General features: G+C 39.7%; 1 protein-coding gene across 5 annotated transcripts in view; it reads right to left on the bottom strand.

Moving 5' to 3' along the window:
* Positions 1-13,873, bottom strand: part of NBEAL1 (neurobeachin like 1) — an 85,349-nt gene extending 71,476 nt beyond the window's left edge. For 2 of the 5 annotated variants that reach the window (XM_069860962.1, XM_069860961.1), the window contains exon 1: positions 13,670-13,864. In XM_069860962.1, coding sequence (XP_069717063.1) covers positions 13,670-13,720 — 51 coding nt within the window. In that variant the 5' untranslated portion in view covers positions 13,721-13,864. Of the gene's footprint in view, positions 1-13,665 lie in introns of all 5 variants that reach the window. The other 3 variants (XR_011337731.1, XM_069860959.1, XM_069860960.1) reach the window with 3 other exon arrangements.
* Between the last annotated feature and the right edge of the window lie 2,665 nt (positions 13,874-16,538).

Here is a 16,538-nt window from a genome sequence, read left to right on the forward strand (position 1 = left end):
CTGAATTTTACTGAAGCAGTTTTGAGAAAGGAAATTTACAGTGGTAAATTTTACCCAAGGCAAAACACACTAAAGTGTCCATCCCTAAACCATAGCTACATACATACCTTTCTGAAGGCCAGCCTATGAGTTTAAAAGGCTTCTTCTATTTTCCCACATCAGAAGCACAATGCTTTAGAAAAAAACCAAACTGTCCTTTTCTATTGGTTTAAAATTTTGATTTCATAATAAAAGCAGACAGTAACAATGGGTATCAGCTGCTCCTCTGCACCACGTACATTGCAGTTACCCTGCCCAGCATCCTCTTTATCTTGAACTGATCGTTTCTTTTTGCCGTCAGCTCAAAATTCAGTGAATTTTAGAACTTATTTCTGTCAAGTTCTTCCCACCCACCTTTTCAACTATGCTCTATTTTCTTATGACAGAATTGGTAAACCAAATTAACAGCAGAGCACTAATTCACCTGATTTTAACATGAATTTATTTGCATTCTTCAACGCCAGATCAACTTTCCATGCTAGTACACGTTGCAAGTACATCTGACAAGTATCTGTGTTACCATGTGGCAGAAGATTGCATCCCATGGTTATGGGACCACTTCAGGTCTATATTACTACTGAGAGAAACAAATCACCAAACTGCAACTCCAACTCTAACTGTTTCACTGTAAATTGTTAGCTATTCCACTGTATCTAACGTTCTCCTTAGGAAACTGTGTAGCTTAGCCCAACCATAATAAAACATCTTAAATACTCAGAAGCATTATTACCAGTAAAAGCAGTGAAACCTTTGGAATTTAATATCTCGTTCCCCACTTCCACAATTACCGTTTCATTGTCATTCTGCAGAGGTAGCTGGAGGCTGTGTCAGACAACTGCTCCAAATTGTTTTCCTTGATGCTGGCTGAAAGAGCTCATTGCTTTTAAAGTACAGCTTACAAAGCAGTGTACACTTTGATAATACACTGCAAGGACCAAATGTGATAAACAAATTTCAGACTGGCATTCTTTCCCAGCCCTGCCAAACACACTCCGCAGACATGCCCAATGAGACCAGCAAGAAAAACAGAAGGAAATTTAATTTATACAAACAGCAGTAAAAGCAGAAAGAAGCTGTATGTGGCAATAAAACACCTTTCACTAGTTATAACATTCCAGTCACTAGAAGATAAGAAAACGTTTCCTTTTGAAACCCTGCAGCTTTCTAAGTCACAAGACTAAGCATTTCATTTACTTAACTAAAACCCGCCTCGATTTCATGCAAGACAAAATTCTGTATCTTAATTGAATAGAAACACATATAGAAACTGCATGCCTTGAAACTTCTGGAAGATAATTTCTCCACAGCTTGAAATTCCAAGAAGCTGAAAACCAACTTCAGTTAGCAGTTTCTCTTCATAGGGATAAAACTGAAAAAAGCAGAGTTTTAACACAGCTATCTTGATGGTGCCATCATAAAGATGCATGCAAACCTTTTGAAAAAAAAAGAAAAAGTCCTTTAGCTGATAACCACAAGTCTACGGAGTTCGGGCTTCTGAGCTAAACGTAGTGTGAGAAAGGCCCCTGAAACTGCTATAGCAACACTCATTCATTTGCAGTAATGGAACAGAAGGTATGTTAAGCCTATTAAATCAAATGGAGCTTGGAGAACCTGAAAGTGTAAATACTTCCTTGTTCTTTCCTCTCCTTAAATACTTCTGGTTTTCTTCAAACAAAAACAAAAAGAAAGAAAACCAACACAATCCCCTTTAGGCCTCAATTTTCTTAAGATCCTCTCGGCACAGTAACAGTTGTCATAGCTCTTTATGCTTTAAAAAAGAAAGACTGCCAGGCCTGAACAGTACCCTGTTTTTAACAGGCACCTAAAAAAATTCAACCAAACAACAACCATGCCACACCAAAAATGAACCACCATGCTGAAGAGGTTTGCTTTTATTTTCTTTTAACAACACAGTACAAAGCTAGAAAGAAATAAAAACAAAAGGAATTGTTAAATAAAAATGGCCTATTCTGCATGCAGCAGCACTGCGGATAAACGCTACCAAACAATTAGCAAATTTCCCATTAAGTCTAACATCTTAATAGTTACTAAATCCACAAACTCCAACAGGGGTATATCCAGCTTTGCAGAACCGGGAAACAAGCTCTCCATGCTAACGCCAACTTTAGCGTTTACCAACACTGATACAAAATCAGTAGCAGAGAGGAGGTCTAGTCCAATGCCTTTCTGACAGAATGTTCTCTAAGGCAAGGAAGTGAAAAGAAACAATAACTAAACTCTGCATTAACTTGGATCTTTGATATACTAAATTATCTAGAAATTACAATAGCTTTCTCTGCTCTTTATGAAGACTGATGAACGAATGTAATGAAACAGTCTAATCAAGTCTTTTTTTCCAGTTACTACTTTGCCTATGCAAGAAGGTCAATAAGTATTTTCTGCACCAGTAATAACATTTTTAAATTCATAACAATCCAGGTAGTATTAACTCTTACAGCTTACTCTAGGGTAAATGAGAGCAATTTACATAACATAGGCACTGAAGTCCTCCCATTGAAATTCTTTAGACCTGCACCTGTGGAATACAGGCACATTTAGCCAAGGTTTTAAATCAACAATGTTTATGTATTTATATATGCATTGCTTTTAGATTTAGCACTTCCATTTCTACTAAGGCTTTAAGTAAACTGCACAGCTAGAAGGGCAAAGCTCAGTACAGTTTTTATAGCTACGTTCAGGAAGTATTAGTTGCTAAAAACAAAAGCTGGACCCACCCGAGGCTATTTGCAGTGTCACATTCCATGCTTTAAAGGCAGAAATTCCCTGCTGGGCAGTTCAGAGTCCAACTGTCAGACAAGCCTGACTTGTTTGACAAGACAGTTGTTTGAAGCCGTTAAATGTAACATACAGTCATAAAATAGCCAGCCTGGTCTGACTACTGTATGTAGCAGTCAGTCAATCTTCAAAGCAGATTTCAGTTTAGAAGCACCACCATAAAATCTCACTGGCACTGGTACTATAGTAAGCAACCTTCCAGTCCCAAGCCTTGTATTTAAAATAAGAACAACCTCTTGGTGTTAAGGCTGAATTGGACCTACAAAATGTAACATTAGGGAATTAAATGTGAAATACTGCCTTTAGATCACTGGTGAGTTTAATAGTCTTAAAATTAATTGAAGTAGTCTGTACAATGCAGAGCTGTAGAACACTTCTCAGCACCGTTTGAAAGAAAATATTCAGTGGAGGATTAGAAAGTTTGTTTTAAGGGAGCTTTTTCCTCTTCATGTTTTCAGAAATAAAAGGCAACACTGTCAGCATGATATCTCCTAGCAGCCTTTATTCTGAAATACGTCAAAGTGCTTCTGAACCTTTCAAATGTGTAAAATGCCAAAATAAAACCTGAAAAGTTTCAGTATAGCAGCAACACTATAGTTAGAATTATTATAAGATGACTTCAAGATAAACTGTTCTAAACTGGCTAAATTGCCTTGATAAACTCAACCAATCAATTCTCATTATCAGGGGAATCACTTTTGGGCACACTTTTTGTTTTAATCACAATACTTATATTCGAATCAACTCTTGATCCAAAAGAAGATTTCAGCAAGCAGTAATAAACCTCCTATTTCAAAATTCACACAAATATTCTGTTCCTTTTCTAGAATTTAAAGAATAACGATGAGTGTGAAGGTGTTTAGTTTTATAAGTGGGAGCTGCCATAAATCACAATAGAAACAACTATTTTGGTACAAGTTAAAAACTTCTGGCTGGCAGAAAGATTTACACCAAAATACACCTACAGGCATCAATCATGACAAAATTTAGCTCACAAATATTGTAAGGCAAAGTTAATACATTTCTTCTATTTTCAAAACAAGAAAAGTAATTATAATCCTCCACTAACACCCCTGATTAAAGAAGACTACAATTATCCAAGAGCTGTTATTTGATTCCCTTTCTACTTCAGATATCCAACAAAAGTTCAAAACCAAAATAAAAGAATTCTCTTACTAAAATGGAAGTAAAGCCTCTATTTTTATCTCTCTTGCTCTTCTTTGTTGCTGTTTTTTGAATGACAACACAATTATAGCCTTGTAGCCTGGAACTAGCTCGTGACTGATACCATCCATGGGATGAATCTAGCTAATCCCAACTCAGATTTTAACATCGTCACATTTGATAGAAAATGCCATGAGGCAAGTTCCATGTACAAGCTAGTATTTCAGTCTTGCACAGTGCACTTACCAGGAATTTACCATACCGTGATATGCTACATTCTATTAACATTCACTTTTCCCATCACAGTTGATGTAAGGAACTAACAGTAGTGAAACTGAAAGCTGTATTTTAAGTCTAAAGGAACAAGAAGCACCCTAAATAATTCAAAGGCAACTAAAATAACGAGATAGCAAAATGTTATGTTGACAAGATAAGCCTAAATTTCATGAAAATTCAAACTATAGTGTAGGAAAGACTTTAGAGTCCAATGCTTGATTGGTTTGAAACTCGAAGTTATGCTCCTGTTTTACATGAGAAAAGGGCTATTTTAGAAACTTGTTGGACAAAATCCAGCTCAACATTGTTGCAAACTTTGTGTCATGCAAGAGAATAAGTTTAACACAGACTGAAAGGATGCAGGAAGGTGCAACAGTGAAAGCATCAGTCTGTATTTTACCTTGTCAAGTCTTCCAGCAGATAAAGACAAAGGCTGAGAGGCTGCGTACACCTTATCAAAAAGTCTATTTGTTTCAAACTGACTAACTTTACACCAAGTTTAACTGATGCAAATCTTCATATTTCTTTAGCTAGTAATTCAACTGTTGTCTTAACTTCATCTGGTCTTACATTAACACTTTACTTCAGCAGAACTATACACAGAAGCTACAAAAAAAACCAAATTCATTTTTAAAAAGCACCCTTAAAAAAAAGAAAATATTTGAAAACTAGGACATAGCAGAATTTTCATTATCTCAGCTGTTATTTGGCATCTATTGCACCTCTGCTCATACAGTTTTTAAGTTATTATCACAGGTAAATAAATAATGAGGGTAGATTTCTGCAAACAGCACCCTTGCTGTCTACACTGAGCTTCATTCTCCAAAGATTTACCCGTCCAGTACAGTGAACAACAAAGTTCTGTGGAGAAAAAAAAAATGTGTGCAGTCATACTTGAGCCACTACACTCATTGCCATTTTTGAGACTTTTTTTAATTTTAGGTTACGATACCCAATGAATATTTCATTTTTTCTCCCTCAAATTGCAAGCCTGCCACTGCAGGGATGTGAACACTACAGATCCAACCAAAAATGTTCTTTAAAAGAAAAAAAAATAAATTCAAGAACATCAAATAAAACCTTTTCCCTCCTTGCTTCTCAGAACATGCTAAAGCATTCAGCCTACAGGTTCCCTGAAGTTTGTCATTTATCTAGAACACTGTTAATTCCAGCTAATCCTAAATTCAGCAAGAGCACAGGTAAATGAATGCCAAGTTTTGTATAACTGAATACATTAGCCAAACATTTCTTGACAGAGTTGGCAAGCTGACCTGCAACCAGCCTACATCTACCACAACCACTTTATAGAAACTCGTGAGGATGAGGTCACTGGAAGCTCTGGACTCATGTCCCACATATATTGTCAGGTTACATTTCCAATTACTCTCCACCAAAACTAAACATTTATTCTTTTTGCATAATGCTTTTAGAGTAAGAAGCTTCAATAACTTTTAGAACTACTTTTTCAGTTCCTAAATTCTCCTTCGACATTCCAAGTGAAAATTGGCAGCACACTATATGAAGGTACGATGCTTTCCTGAACTACTATTATTACTACTATCAAAAGAATAATCTTGCTATCTTATTAGAGGAATCTAAACTCAAACTGCTTCATTTTCACTTTGTTTTTTACAGACGTTACTGGCATTAATGCTAAATTCTTCTCTCCAATTACAGTGCTACCTTTTCAGCCTCTGCCTTTGCCTCCTCATTAGTTTTAAATGCCTTATAGGATACTCCTGCAGGTTCTTAAGAAGACTCTAGTGAATGATAATTTACAATAAAAAAGAGTACCAGTTCTCCTCACATTAATCATTAAAAGCAAATGCATTCACTGTTTTCAGACTTCAGCAATATGTCCTCAAAGATGTCTGCAACCCTCCTCCAGCCTCTCAAGTTCAGTCTATTCAAATGAAAGTATATTTTCTATGTTAAATTGCTATCTATCTGTCACACAATCAAAGGTTTAGCACTTGCTCTGATTTTATGCTCCATGTGCTATGTAAGAGTAGTGTTTAACCATTAATTTATCTTGAGGTTTTGTTTGTGCCTCTCTCAAATGACCTTTAGATTAAGCATTCAAAAGCCCTCACATTTTTGGAATCTAACTTCTTAAAATATCCTCACTGTTTTAAAATACATTCTGCTGTTAGATAGTAGTATAATTCGCTATTCTTACAGTTAAATTTAATTCCTAATTTTACACAGTCATATCTAGCACTGTTACTCAATGGTCAAACAATTACTTAATGTCACTTACTCCTACTGCTTACTACAGGTACCTGCAATCCTCAACCACAAATCAGAGAAACAGATTATCAGAAATGCTTTGAATATCAGAAAAAGCATCTATACAAAAATATTTTATCCGCACAGAAATCAAATAGCTAATGTTGACATTCGCAGATGCTTAGAGGAAACCTCAGTGAAATGCAAAACAGCACTTATGATGAGAATAATCGAGCAAAGTTTTCATTTCTTGGTGTTTCATATTTTATCTCACATCCTCCTTTACTGCAGCCTCCCATTTACTAGAAGATAAATTTGAAACAATCATCTGAACAAATTAATTGTTTTAAAAAAAAAAAGATGCTTATCTGTACTGTTGAGTTGTGTGCATGCTTTGGCAGGTTTCTTCCTTCTTATGCGTATTTTCTTCATCAAGAAAAGCTCAGTAATTAAAGCCCTTCTTTCTTCTACGACAGCTGCTTAACCTTTCTAAAGATTGTAAATATTTTAACAGTATCTGTCCACAATTGGGTTCACTGCCAGTGGGCAGCTGGCAAGCCTTTCCCCTATTTCCGTCTTGCAGCACAAACACACCACATATTTGAGTTGATGCTGGTATATTCTTTTATCAGAACGCATGCGAAGCCTGTGTTTCTACCTTTGTGGTAAATCATTCCACTTAACAGACAACTGATTCCTTCATTTCAGGAAAAGCTTGATCTGAAATACACTCGATGGCATGTTCAGAACTCAACGTTTCTAATTCATTTGGTAAAGCACTAACCCACAAACCTCTAGACATGTAGCACTTTCAGCCTTATGTTGGACACCAGTAAATCCCTGAACCTTACAGGAAAAGCAGGGACAAAACACAGATACTCCTTTATTTAAAAGTAGCAGCTACATACGTGCATGCCAAATATATTTTAGAATTATAAGAAACAAAATAATTTCCCCATAGCTTGCAGAATATTAGAATTTTCTTACATCTCTGCTCTGTTTAGATTCATCTGCAGTGTCAATTCAACCTGAAATACACATTCTCTGTGGCAGAATTCCTGTTCTGAACGACCATCAGGATAAGGTCACACTGGTCTATAGTTAAGAAGGGTGACAGCTAATATAAGTTGAGAGACTAGTGTCTTGCAAATACACATAAGTAAATTCTACGAAAAGTCCTATGTTTGTAAATATCAAAAAATCCTAGTTCTTTGACTGAGACGTGTCTTTAAACAGCAGAAAAGAAATTCAGTATTGAAGATCAACTGTTCTTGTTCATCTATATCCATTCTTACTTCAGCATCTCATAAAGAAAGGGAGAACAAAGATAGCTTCACCAACACAAGGCCACAAGCCACTTGTGACATGCTCTTTTACAAGCTACATTCTCTCAGAATGCAGTGATTTATTTAAAACAATTTGTAGAAAAGCTATTTGATACAGCAATTGTTTAATAAATCTTGTCTGACTTATTTTAGAATTTACACGACTGACTTTAAGAAAAAACTGCTTTTACGGAACATTTGGCTTGCTCAAGCATTCATCTAGCTGATAGCTGAATACTTCTTTATCTAATATAACAAAGGCAACATATAGTGATGTGATATGAATCACTGACAAACCAGCAATTGCACAAGAAGCAAGCCAATTGCAAGCTGAAGTCAGGATGAGATCATATTTGGGATGCAAAGGTCAGTGTTTTACATGGGGCTTACAGTTCAATGTCAAAGATTATATTCTTGGTGAATTACATGCACCTCACCACAACTAAGCATAATTTTGCTTAAAGCACATTTCTTTGAGAAACACAACTACAGCATCATTTAGGCGAACAAATTCAGTTCAATTGTGCTGCTTTATGCCCTACAATAGTAACCTCTAAAAGCCTATCTGATCATAATTTTTTTAAAATTATTTACAAATAATCTCCAACTTTATACAGGGATACAAGTTAAAAACCTTTTACAAGCAAAACCTTGCATTATTTAACATACACTGACAAATCATCCCTTGTCATTTCATAATACTCTTCCAGAAGGTATACATCCAACATCACTTGCCGAATATGATACTGAATGTCTGAGTCTTTTGATGCAGGTGAGTGAGGGATTCAACTGAACTACAAAATATTGTCTGGGGGGTACTGGGAGTGAACAGTCGTTGACAATACGACAGGACCACTTCTGTCAGTGACAGTCAGTAAGTAGGTCAGCTTAGCAAGGATGTAATAACACACACTGAGGGAACTGGTAGGTTCTTGCTACAAACCAACTTTTTCTGAATATCAAGATTACCCTCTTTTTGTTTTGGGGGACATTATGTGTTGGGCCAAGGAGCACAGCCTCAAAAGGATCCAAAGGCACATAAATTCATTCTCACAATTTAAGGTCAAATTTATCACAATTCTATATAATGTGTTAGGGTTAAGACACAGAACAGTGAAAGAAGAGAAATTATTCTTTTTCACAGACTCTTCTCAGTTACAGCACAGAGCACACAATAATTTAAATGACCTGTTTAGTCCTCATAATCCAAATGTAAGTTTAACTCAAGCCAACTAAATGCACGTGTTTATATGTTAAAGTCTCAGGTTCTAAGTACTTGCATTGCAGTGATCTTCTGATTGTAGAGACAGCCATGTAATTACATAAGAGATATCACTGTCAGCACACCACAGTTTGTAGCACTTCATTCATCACAGTGATCTGCTCCTGAGACAGAAATCTTCATTTCTTGCAAGAACACTTATTGCCTCATTCAAGTGGTCTTCTGATTCCTGCAAGGCAGCCTATAAGGACCCCAAATTCGGAAAAAAATAACTCAAAGGAACAGGACTTTAACCACTTTAGGATGTGTTTAGGATAACACATACAGTTGCATTTCATGTTTCTTCTGTCCAGCTTTCAATCAAATGCTAGAAAGTGCTCTCCTATAAAAAAGTACCTCATCTCTTCCTATGCTACAACATTCAACAAGAAGGTATTTATACCACATAGATATTCCTCACCATGTCAGACAGTAAACTGACACATTTATCTCAATACAATCAGACTTCGTATAAAAAAAGGTATGTACAGCACAACATAAGAATGTGCATTGAAGATGACAGCTCATCACAAATTTGCTGCTCTCAAGACTACAAGGGGTGATTGTCTCAGCCATACCCATCAGCAAAGACCAGAACATTATGATTTGCTTTACCACTGTTATCACAGGAGTTCCTACTGTATTAATGATACTAAGAATCAATGTTCCCTCTCTGAAATGTGGAGCACGGACTAGAAGCTGTCTGAAGAACAAAAACAGCTTTCCCTTCAAACTATTGTATCGCCTACAAGATAAGGAAGAGTTTAAATGACTGAAGAGACTGCAAGAAAAAGCTCAGAACCATTGTAACACAATGAAACCAGAAGATTTTCTGAGGTGAATAAGGCAGCTAAGCGCCTGCATTCACACCTTTGAAAGCCCTCCTGAAGGCAATTAGGGACTAGGTTTTTTTCATTTTGATTGAGGAGAAAAAAAACCTCTTTCTATATAAAAGGGTATCTGATTACTTCCTGAGTAAAATTAAAAATATCAGAAATCCTGACGCGCTTTATGTCTTAGAGTGTGGAATACCTACAAGGACAACTGGAGGACATGAAATACCCATAGGTAAAATCTTACCTATAAAATTGCAATTAAAGAGAGTCAACTTCCATCTGCAGCAACAGTTACTTCAGAGGATTATAAAACATGACTTAGTTGTGTATACTGATACATAGCTAACATCTAAGAAAAGGTTAATCAAGTAATATTACAATAGTAACATTATTACAGTCACGCCATCTAAGGCTACAAGGCAAACTGAAGGAGATTACCTCAGTCACATGAACACAAAAAGGTCACAGCCACATGAAAGCACGACCTTTTCCCAGACTACTTCAATTCACCTAATAGAGCTCTTCTCCTGCCGTACAGGTACATTAGTGAACCATTTTCAGACACCTGCTGCATATTCACTTACTTAAGATGTGCTTCATGTTCCTGTGTAGGTAACTGAAGGCTTTGAACTGACAATCCATATACTCAATAGTACCACCGTCCGCCTAGCCTACTGAAGAAATGTTTTCCTAGTGACTTTTGTAAGAAGGACCTGTGTTACCTATTGCACATACAATTCAATTATCTTAAATAGCACACATTCCTACATTTAGTTAAGAGGACAGCAGCTTACACCCATCTCAATATTCAATTGATGAACAGCATCGTGTACTAATAATTGAATAGCAAAAAAAATTAATGGAAAATCACCAAAATACATGTCAGCAAGTTGCATCCTTAACAATGTTTTCTTCACACGAAGTTTGACATCACCATCATTAAAAAGGAAAAAACAAAAGAAAAACAAAAAAATCCAAGGCAGAAAAAGCTCAGACTATTAACAACACAATGCTGTGATACAGCACTAGTGACTCAAATCTAAACTTCACTACATTTATTCATTTTTTAAACTGTTTCTATGCAACACCAGAAGCATTACAAATCATGTGTAGCAACTACTTTCATTGGGCAACTTAAACAACAGACTGTAATCTTGTAGCTATCATCCTACAAGACAGCTTTTTTGGGAACAGAAGCAAGAAACAAAAATACAAACCCCAGCCTTAGATTAGAAACTGCCAGATGAAAAGCAACTAAATACCAACCAAAAATAAACTTTTCTGGCCACGCAGACATAATCTTCTAAGAAAGAAAAAAGCCAAACAAGGCTACTTATTAGCAATCTGGAGCACCACACAAAAAAAGGAGTTTAGATTTCACCATTTCTTTAGCTAACAATGCTGTAAAAGCTAAAGCCACATCTCTGGGACTTGTGGCACAACAAATTCTCAGCTTACTCAACTGCAACTCTCCAGCAGCTTTTGTAGTTTGGAAAAATTGCCTTCCTTTCCAGGATGTCAGCCCCCAAAAAGTCATAACAGTGCAACACACAGCATACGATAGTACACTTCACTGGGCAGCCCCAGGTATAAAGAAACTTCTCCCTGAATCACTATATCCTGTCACTGGTAATTATTTTTTGCTACACCTTCCCACTGCGCTAGATACCCCAAGGAGAACAAAGTACAGCACACAGATGTTTTCAGCACATGACTGAAGAATCTAACTTACATTAAGGCTTCACAATATTTAGCATTCTAAGTCCTAGCTTCTTCAGTTGTTCTTAACTTTACCAAGCTTAATCCAAGATGAAACACTGTTGCGCTGGATGCCTGTCATACAGAATGAGATATCATTTTAACCTGAACCAGTTGAGAGAGGGAGAGAAGGAAGAGAACACTTTGGTGTCTAGCACTTTTTGAAGAGTCACTCTAGTTGCCTTCAAATTTTGAAGACAAACTATTTTAAACAATTTTTTTTTCTTCCTAAGAACAAGTCTTTATCAATACATGAATCCACCTAACTGCTCTTAATATATGGGTCTTGAAGAAAAAGAATACAAAAAAGTCACCAACAGCTCAAGGAGATTGGGTACATATATTTTTTTTCTTTTTAAACAGTCTGTCCTCCACCACTTAAGCACTGACCAGACTGCCTATGCGTTATTCTCATAAAGAAACAGAAGATCCTCTCAGTGACCTAAAGCACACGCTTTTAACTAGCACTCCTTTATTTATGCAAGCCTCCTGCTAGCATGCAGACAACACTGAGATGGAAAGCATACAATCCGAATGAAAGGTTCAGGCAAAGGGGAAAAAGGTACAAGGCGGACAAAATAATTTTATAAAGTAAGGAGGAAAGAGACAATTAACTGTTTGGGTGAAGAAATTAAGAACTTGGCTCATCTCCGCAGCCCCATGTCTCCCAAAGCCGAGGAAAGCCTGGATTCTTGCAGTCTGTTCCAAGTGTCTTTGTACTTCTCATATTGATGAACTCACTGGCAAAACATCCACCTCCTCCAGGGCTAGTCCATTTCCTACTGCCACTGGCATTACCGCATTAGTTTAAATGGCACAGATCCATCCAAATGTTTCAACCCAACAGATGACCCAAGTGGGTAGCAGCAAGAAGTCACATCACGCTGTTATGTTTGCACTATATTTAGCAACATACAACAGAACATTAGGGTTGCAAACTCGCACCCACCAAAATTAAGAAAAGCTAAAATTAAGACTGCTTTGTGCAGCCTTAAGCAACTGCTTTGTGCACTTGGCTGTTAAGATGGTCTGTACTTAAAATTTCACATTCTATGCTCTTGAGATGGGCCTTCTTTAGAAATGAACTAGGAAGAAGAATGAAAATGCTTGTTCTACCCTTAATGTCCTACTGGTTTGAAAAGTTAAAGAAACTGTAACACATATGAAGCATAAGGCTGCAAAGTGAAAAGGCATGACAAAACTAGAGAATAAGACCACCGAAGGCCGCCACTGTCACAGAGTTTCTGTATGAGAGAAGGCCAGTCCTTTCCCCTGGCTTTAATTATTTTTTGTGTGTTCCTTATTTTAGGAATATCTATTTAGATAACCTGCTATCCAATTTGTGTCCAAACTCAGCACCACCAGCAGCAACTAGGACCTATGCTTTAAAAATATGAAAAGCTTTTACACTGTAAAATACAAATGGATACAGGCTGGTGTTTTAATAACATTCCCACCAGGTGAAGGAAACTCATTATTATTAATGGAGTGCTTAGATGTTACGGTGATAACCAGCAAGGGAAGACTACGGAGTAACTTAATCAATGTGATCTTTGGGAAGGCTTCGGCTAATACAGTTTAAATGAAACTGGAGCTGTACAGAAAACAATAAGGATAAAGCTAAATACTAGGCAGCAGTGGATTAAATGAACACAATACTTCTTAATGCCACGGCCCCACAAAACAAAGAATTACGTGAACACAGGCATTCACGTAGTTAAAAGATGAAGCTACAATAACATGAAAACTAAGCAATTCGCACCTCACGGGCAAAACAGCCCAACCTGAACAGCAAAATCAAGAGACTAGGCTCTAAGCAGTCCAAGAAGTACAGCTATACCCTTACAGGAGCTACTGCAACTTCTAAGGAAAAAAAAACAACCAAACATAAAACCTGAACGTGTTAGAAGATGTTACAACCGTATTTAAACCCCCGAACTCCCAGCAGAAAAGGGAAAGCCCGGCAGCCGCCGCCCGCCACTCGCCTTGCTGCAGTACAGCATCCAGAGCTCGTACAGCCGCTCCCGGGATGCCATTCCTTCCCCTTCCTCGACGCCGACTACTTGCGTTTACGGTCCTACCATGCTCCGTCCCGGCTTTTTCCCGCAGTGTTCGCCCTGTTATTTCGGCCACAGCCCGAGGAGCAGGGGGGATGCGAGCGGCAGGGCTCAGCCCCTCCCGGCCGGGTAGCAGGCGGCGCAGCACGGGCGGGACTCCGGCATGCCCGAAAGCCCGATCGCACCCTTCAGGCCTCCGGCGGAGGGAGGGAAGGACAATCCCGCACTCGGAGCCCGCAAAACCCCCGGCAACCGCACCCCTCCCGCGGCCCCTGCCCGCGGCCTCGCCCCGCCGGCCCTCCCGGGCCTCGCCACATCGCCCGCCCCGCCCCGCGCCCGGGACGCCATCTTGGGGGCGGCGCCCGCGGCGCGAAAGTGGGGGCCTCGCCTCGGGGGGAGCGCGGCGGGAGCGGGGGGAGTTAGGTGTGGGGAAGGGGTTCTGCCCATGGCAGGGGTGGAACTGGATGGGCACGGAATCATAAAATGGGTTGGGTTGGAAGGGACCTTAGAGATCATACAGTTCCAGCCCCCTTGGCATGAGCAGGGACACCTCCCACCAGACCAGGCAGCTCAAAGCCCCATCCAGCCTGGCCTTGAACACCTCCAGGGATGGGGCAGCCACAGCTTCCATGCATGAAGAAATTCCTCCTTGTGTCCAGTCTAAACCTGCCCATCTCCAGTTTATACCCATTGCCCTTCCTCTTATCGCTACCAGCCTTTGTAAACAGTCCCTCCCCAGCTTTCTTGCCCCTTTCACGTACTGGAAGATTGCTTTAAGGTCTCCTTGGAGCCTTCTCTTCTCCAGGCTGAACAAGCCCAACTCTCTCAGCCTGTCCTCGTATGGGAGGTGCTTCAGCCCTCTGATCATCCTTGTAGCTTCCTCTGGGCCTCTTCCAACAGTTCATTAACAGTTCATTCCAACCCAAACCATGCTATGATTCTGCCCCTCTATTCCCCTCTTGTGAGACCTCATCTGCAGTATTGTGTCTAGTTCTGGAATCCTTAACATAAGAAGGATATGGAGCTGTTGGAACGGGTCCAGAGGAAGCTACAAGGATAATCAGAGGGCTGAAGCACCTCCCATATGAGGACAGGCTGGGAGAGTTGGGCTTGTTCAGCCTGGAGAAGAGGAGGCTACAAGGAGACCTTATAGCAACCTTCCAGCACGTGAAAGGGGCTACAAGAAAGCTGGGGAGGGACTGTTTGCAAAGGCTTGCAGTGATAGGAGGAGGGGCAGTGGTTATAAACTGGAGAGGGGCAGGTTTAGACTAGACATAAGGAGGAATTTCTTCACGATGAGAGTGGTGAGGCACTGGCTGAGACTGCCCAGGGAAGCTGTTGCTGCCCCATCCCTGGAGGTGTTTAAGGCCAGGTTGGATGGGGCCTTGGGTAGCCTGACCTAGTGGAGGTGTCCCTGCCCATGGCAGGGGGGTTGGAATTGGATGATCTTTAAGGTCCCTTCCAACCCAAACTATTCTATGATTCCACAATTTTATGATAAGTCTGCATGCCCTTCAGCCTCAAGAAGAATCTGACTGTAAACGAATCAGCACTCCCAGTCCTTGCAGGACAGAGCACCTCAGGAACCCTCCGTACTGCTTTTAGGAAGGTTATCAAACACACACATGTATTTTCCATAGGGTCCTGAGAGGCCAGCCACATTGCCCAAGTAGTATGGGTTTATACACACATACAATCTGATACCGCCTTAAAGCAGCCTGTGCCTCGCATGCAGAGCTTGTGTAGGACTGAAAACACTCCTAAAATAGATTTCTAAAGGAGAGAGATGGAAAGACATTCCTCAGCTTGCTAGTGCGGCTCTTCCCAAGCATACTGGTAGCATACTGGCCTTCCTGAGGCATCGCACTGCAGCTCATTCAGCATCATTGTTTTAGCACGACTTGCATGGCAATCCCTGGGAAGCGGGCTTCCTTCCATCTCTGTTTGCTCCCTTGGAAAGTGGGTCTGGAAATCAGTGCTGTGTTGGGCTATAAAGAAGGGAGAAGGAAATCTAAGGAGACCTGGGCCTTCTCCCCAGTTTGCTGGGAGAACCCTCATCCTTCTGCCACTGGTTTGTCTCCTCACATGGGTAAATCTCATATAACTTCATGTGATGAAGCATTTATTGCCATCTGTTGCACAGTTGGTTCTTTTGCAAGGGATTTCCACACCACTGCAATGGTTTAATGCAAAGTTTGGAAATTATCGTATTGTCTGCTGTATAAAAAATTGCTAGCAACAGACGTCATGAAGAGGCCAAGGACACTCTAAGATTGGTCCCTTCAAAATGCCTTTGCATATTTGTCTTGTTTTTAGAAGATCTGTGAAGTTTCCCCAGAGATATTTAAGAGCTAGTCTGTGCTTGATGTTGTATCATGTGGATCAGCAGTGCGGGAGCGGGAGAAGTATCTTTTACTGCAGTTTCTAAACATAGTTCCTAGCACGGATGGAGGGGCATTGACAAAAATGAGTCTGTAAAATTATTTTTAGTTGACTGATGCATGTGCTCTGGTAGTTGCTGCTAGCCACAATAGGCTCCCTCCTTGAGGCTGTGACATAATTTTTTCCATCAAGAAAAAAACCCAAAAACTCTGAGTTCAACTCTGTTCCCAGGGCAGGATCTGCTATGCTTAAAGCCATTCTGGACCCCTCTCTGAACAGCCTCCAGGAATGGAAGAGATGCTGCCTCTTCCCTGAGGGGCTTAGCTCAGGGCTTGAGTTACTGCTAGGAGCTGCTCCCTAGCAGCTGACCTGCATCGCCTTTGAAGCAAATGCAAACCGTTGCAATTTGTCCCTT

The sequence above is a fragment of the Phaenicophaeus curvirostris genome, chromosome 7 (genome assembly GCF_032191515.1).
Source record: "Phaenicophaeus curvirostris isolate KB17595 chromosome 7, BPBGC_Pcur_1.0, whole genome shotgun sequence".
In the NCBI taxonomy this organism is placed as follows: Eukaryota; Metazoa; Chordata; class Aves; order Cuculiformes; family Cuculidae; genus Phaenicophaeus; species Phaenicophaeus curvirostris.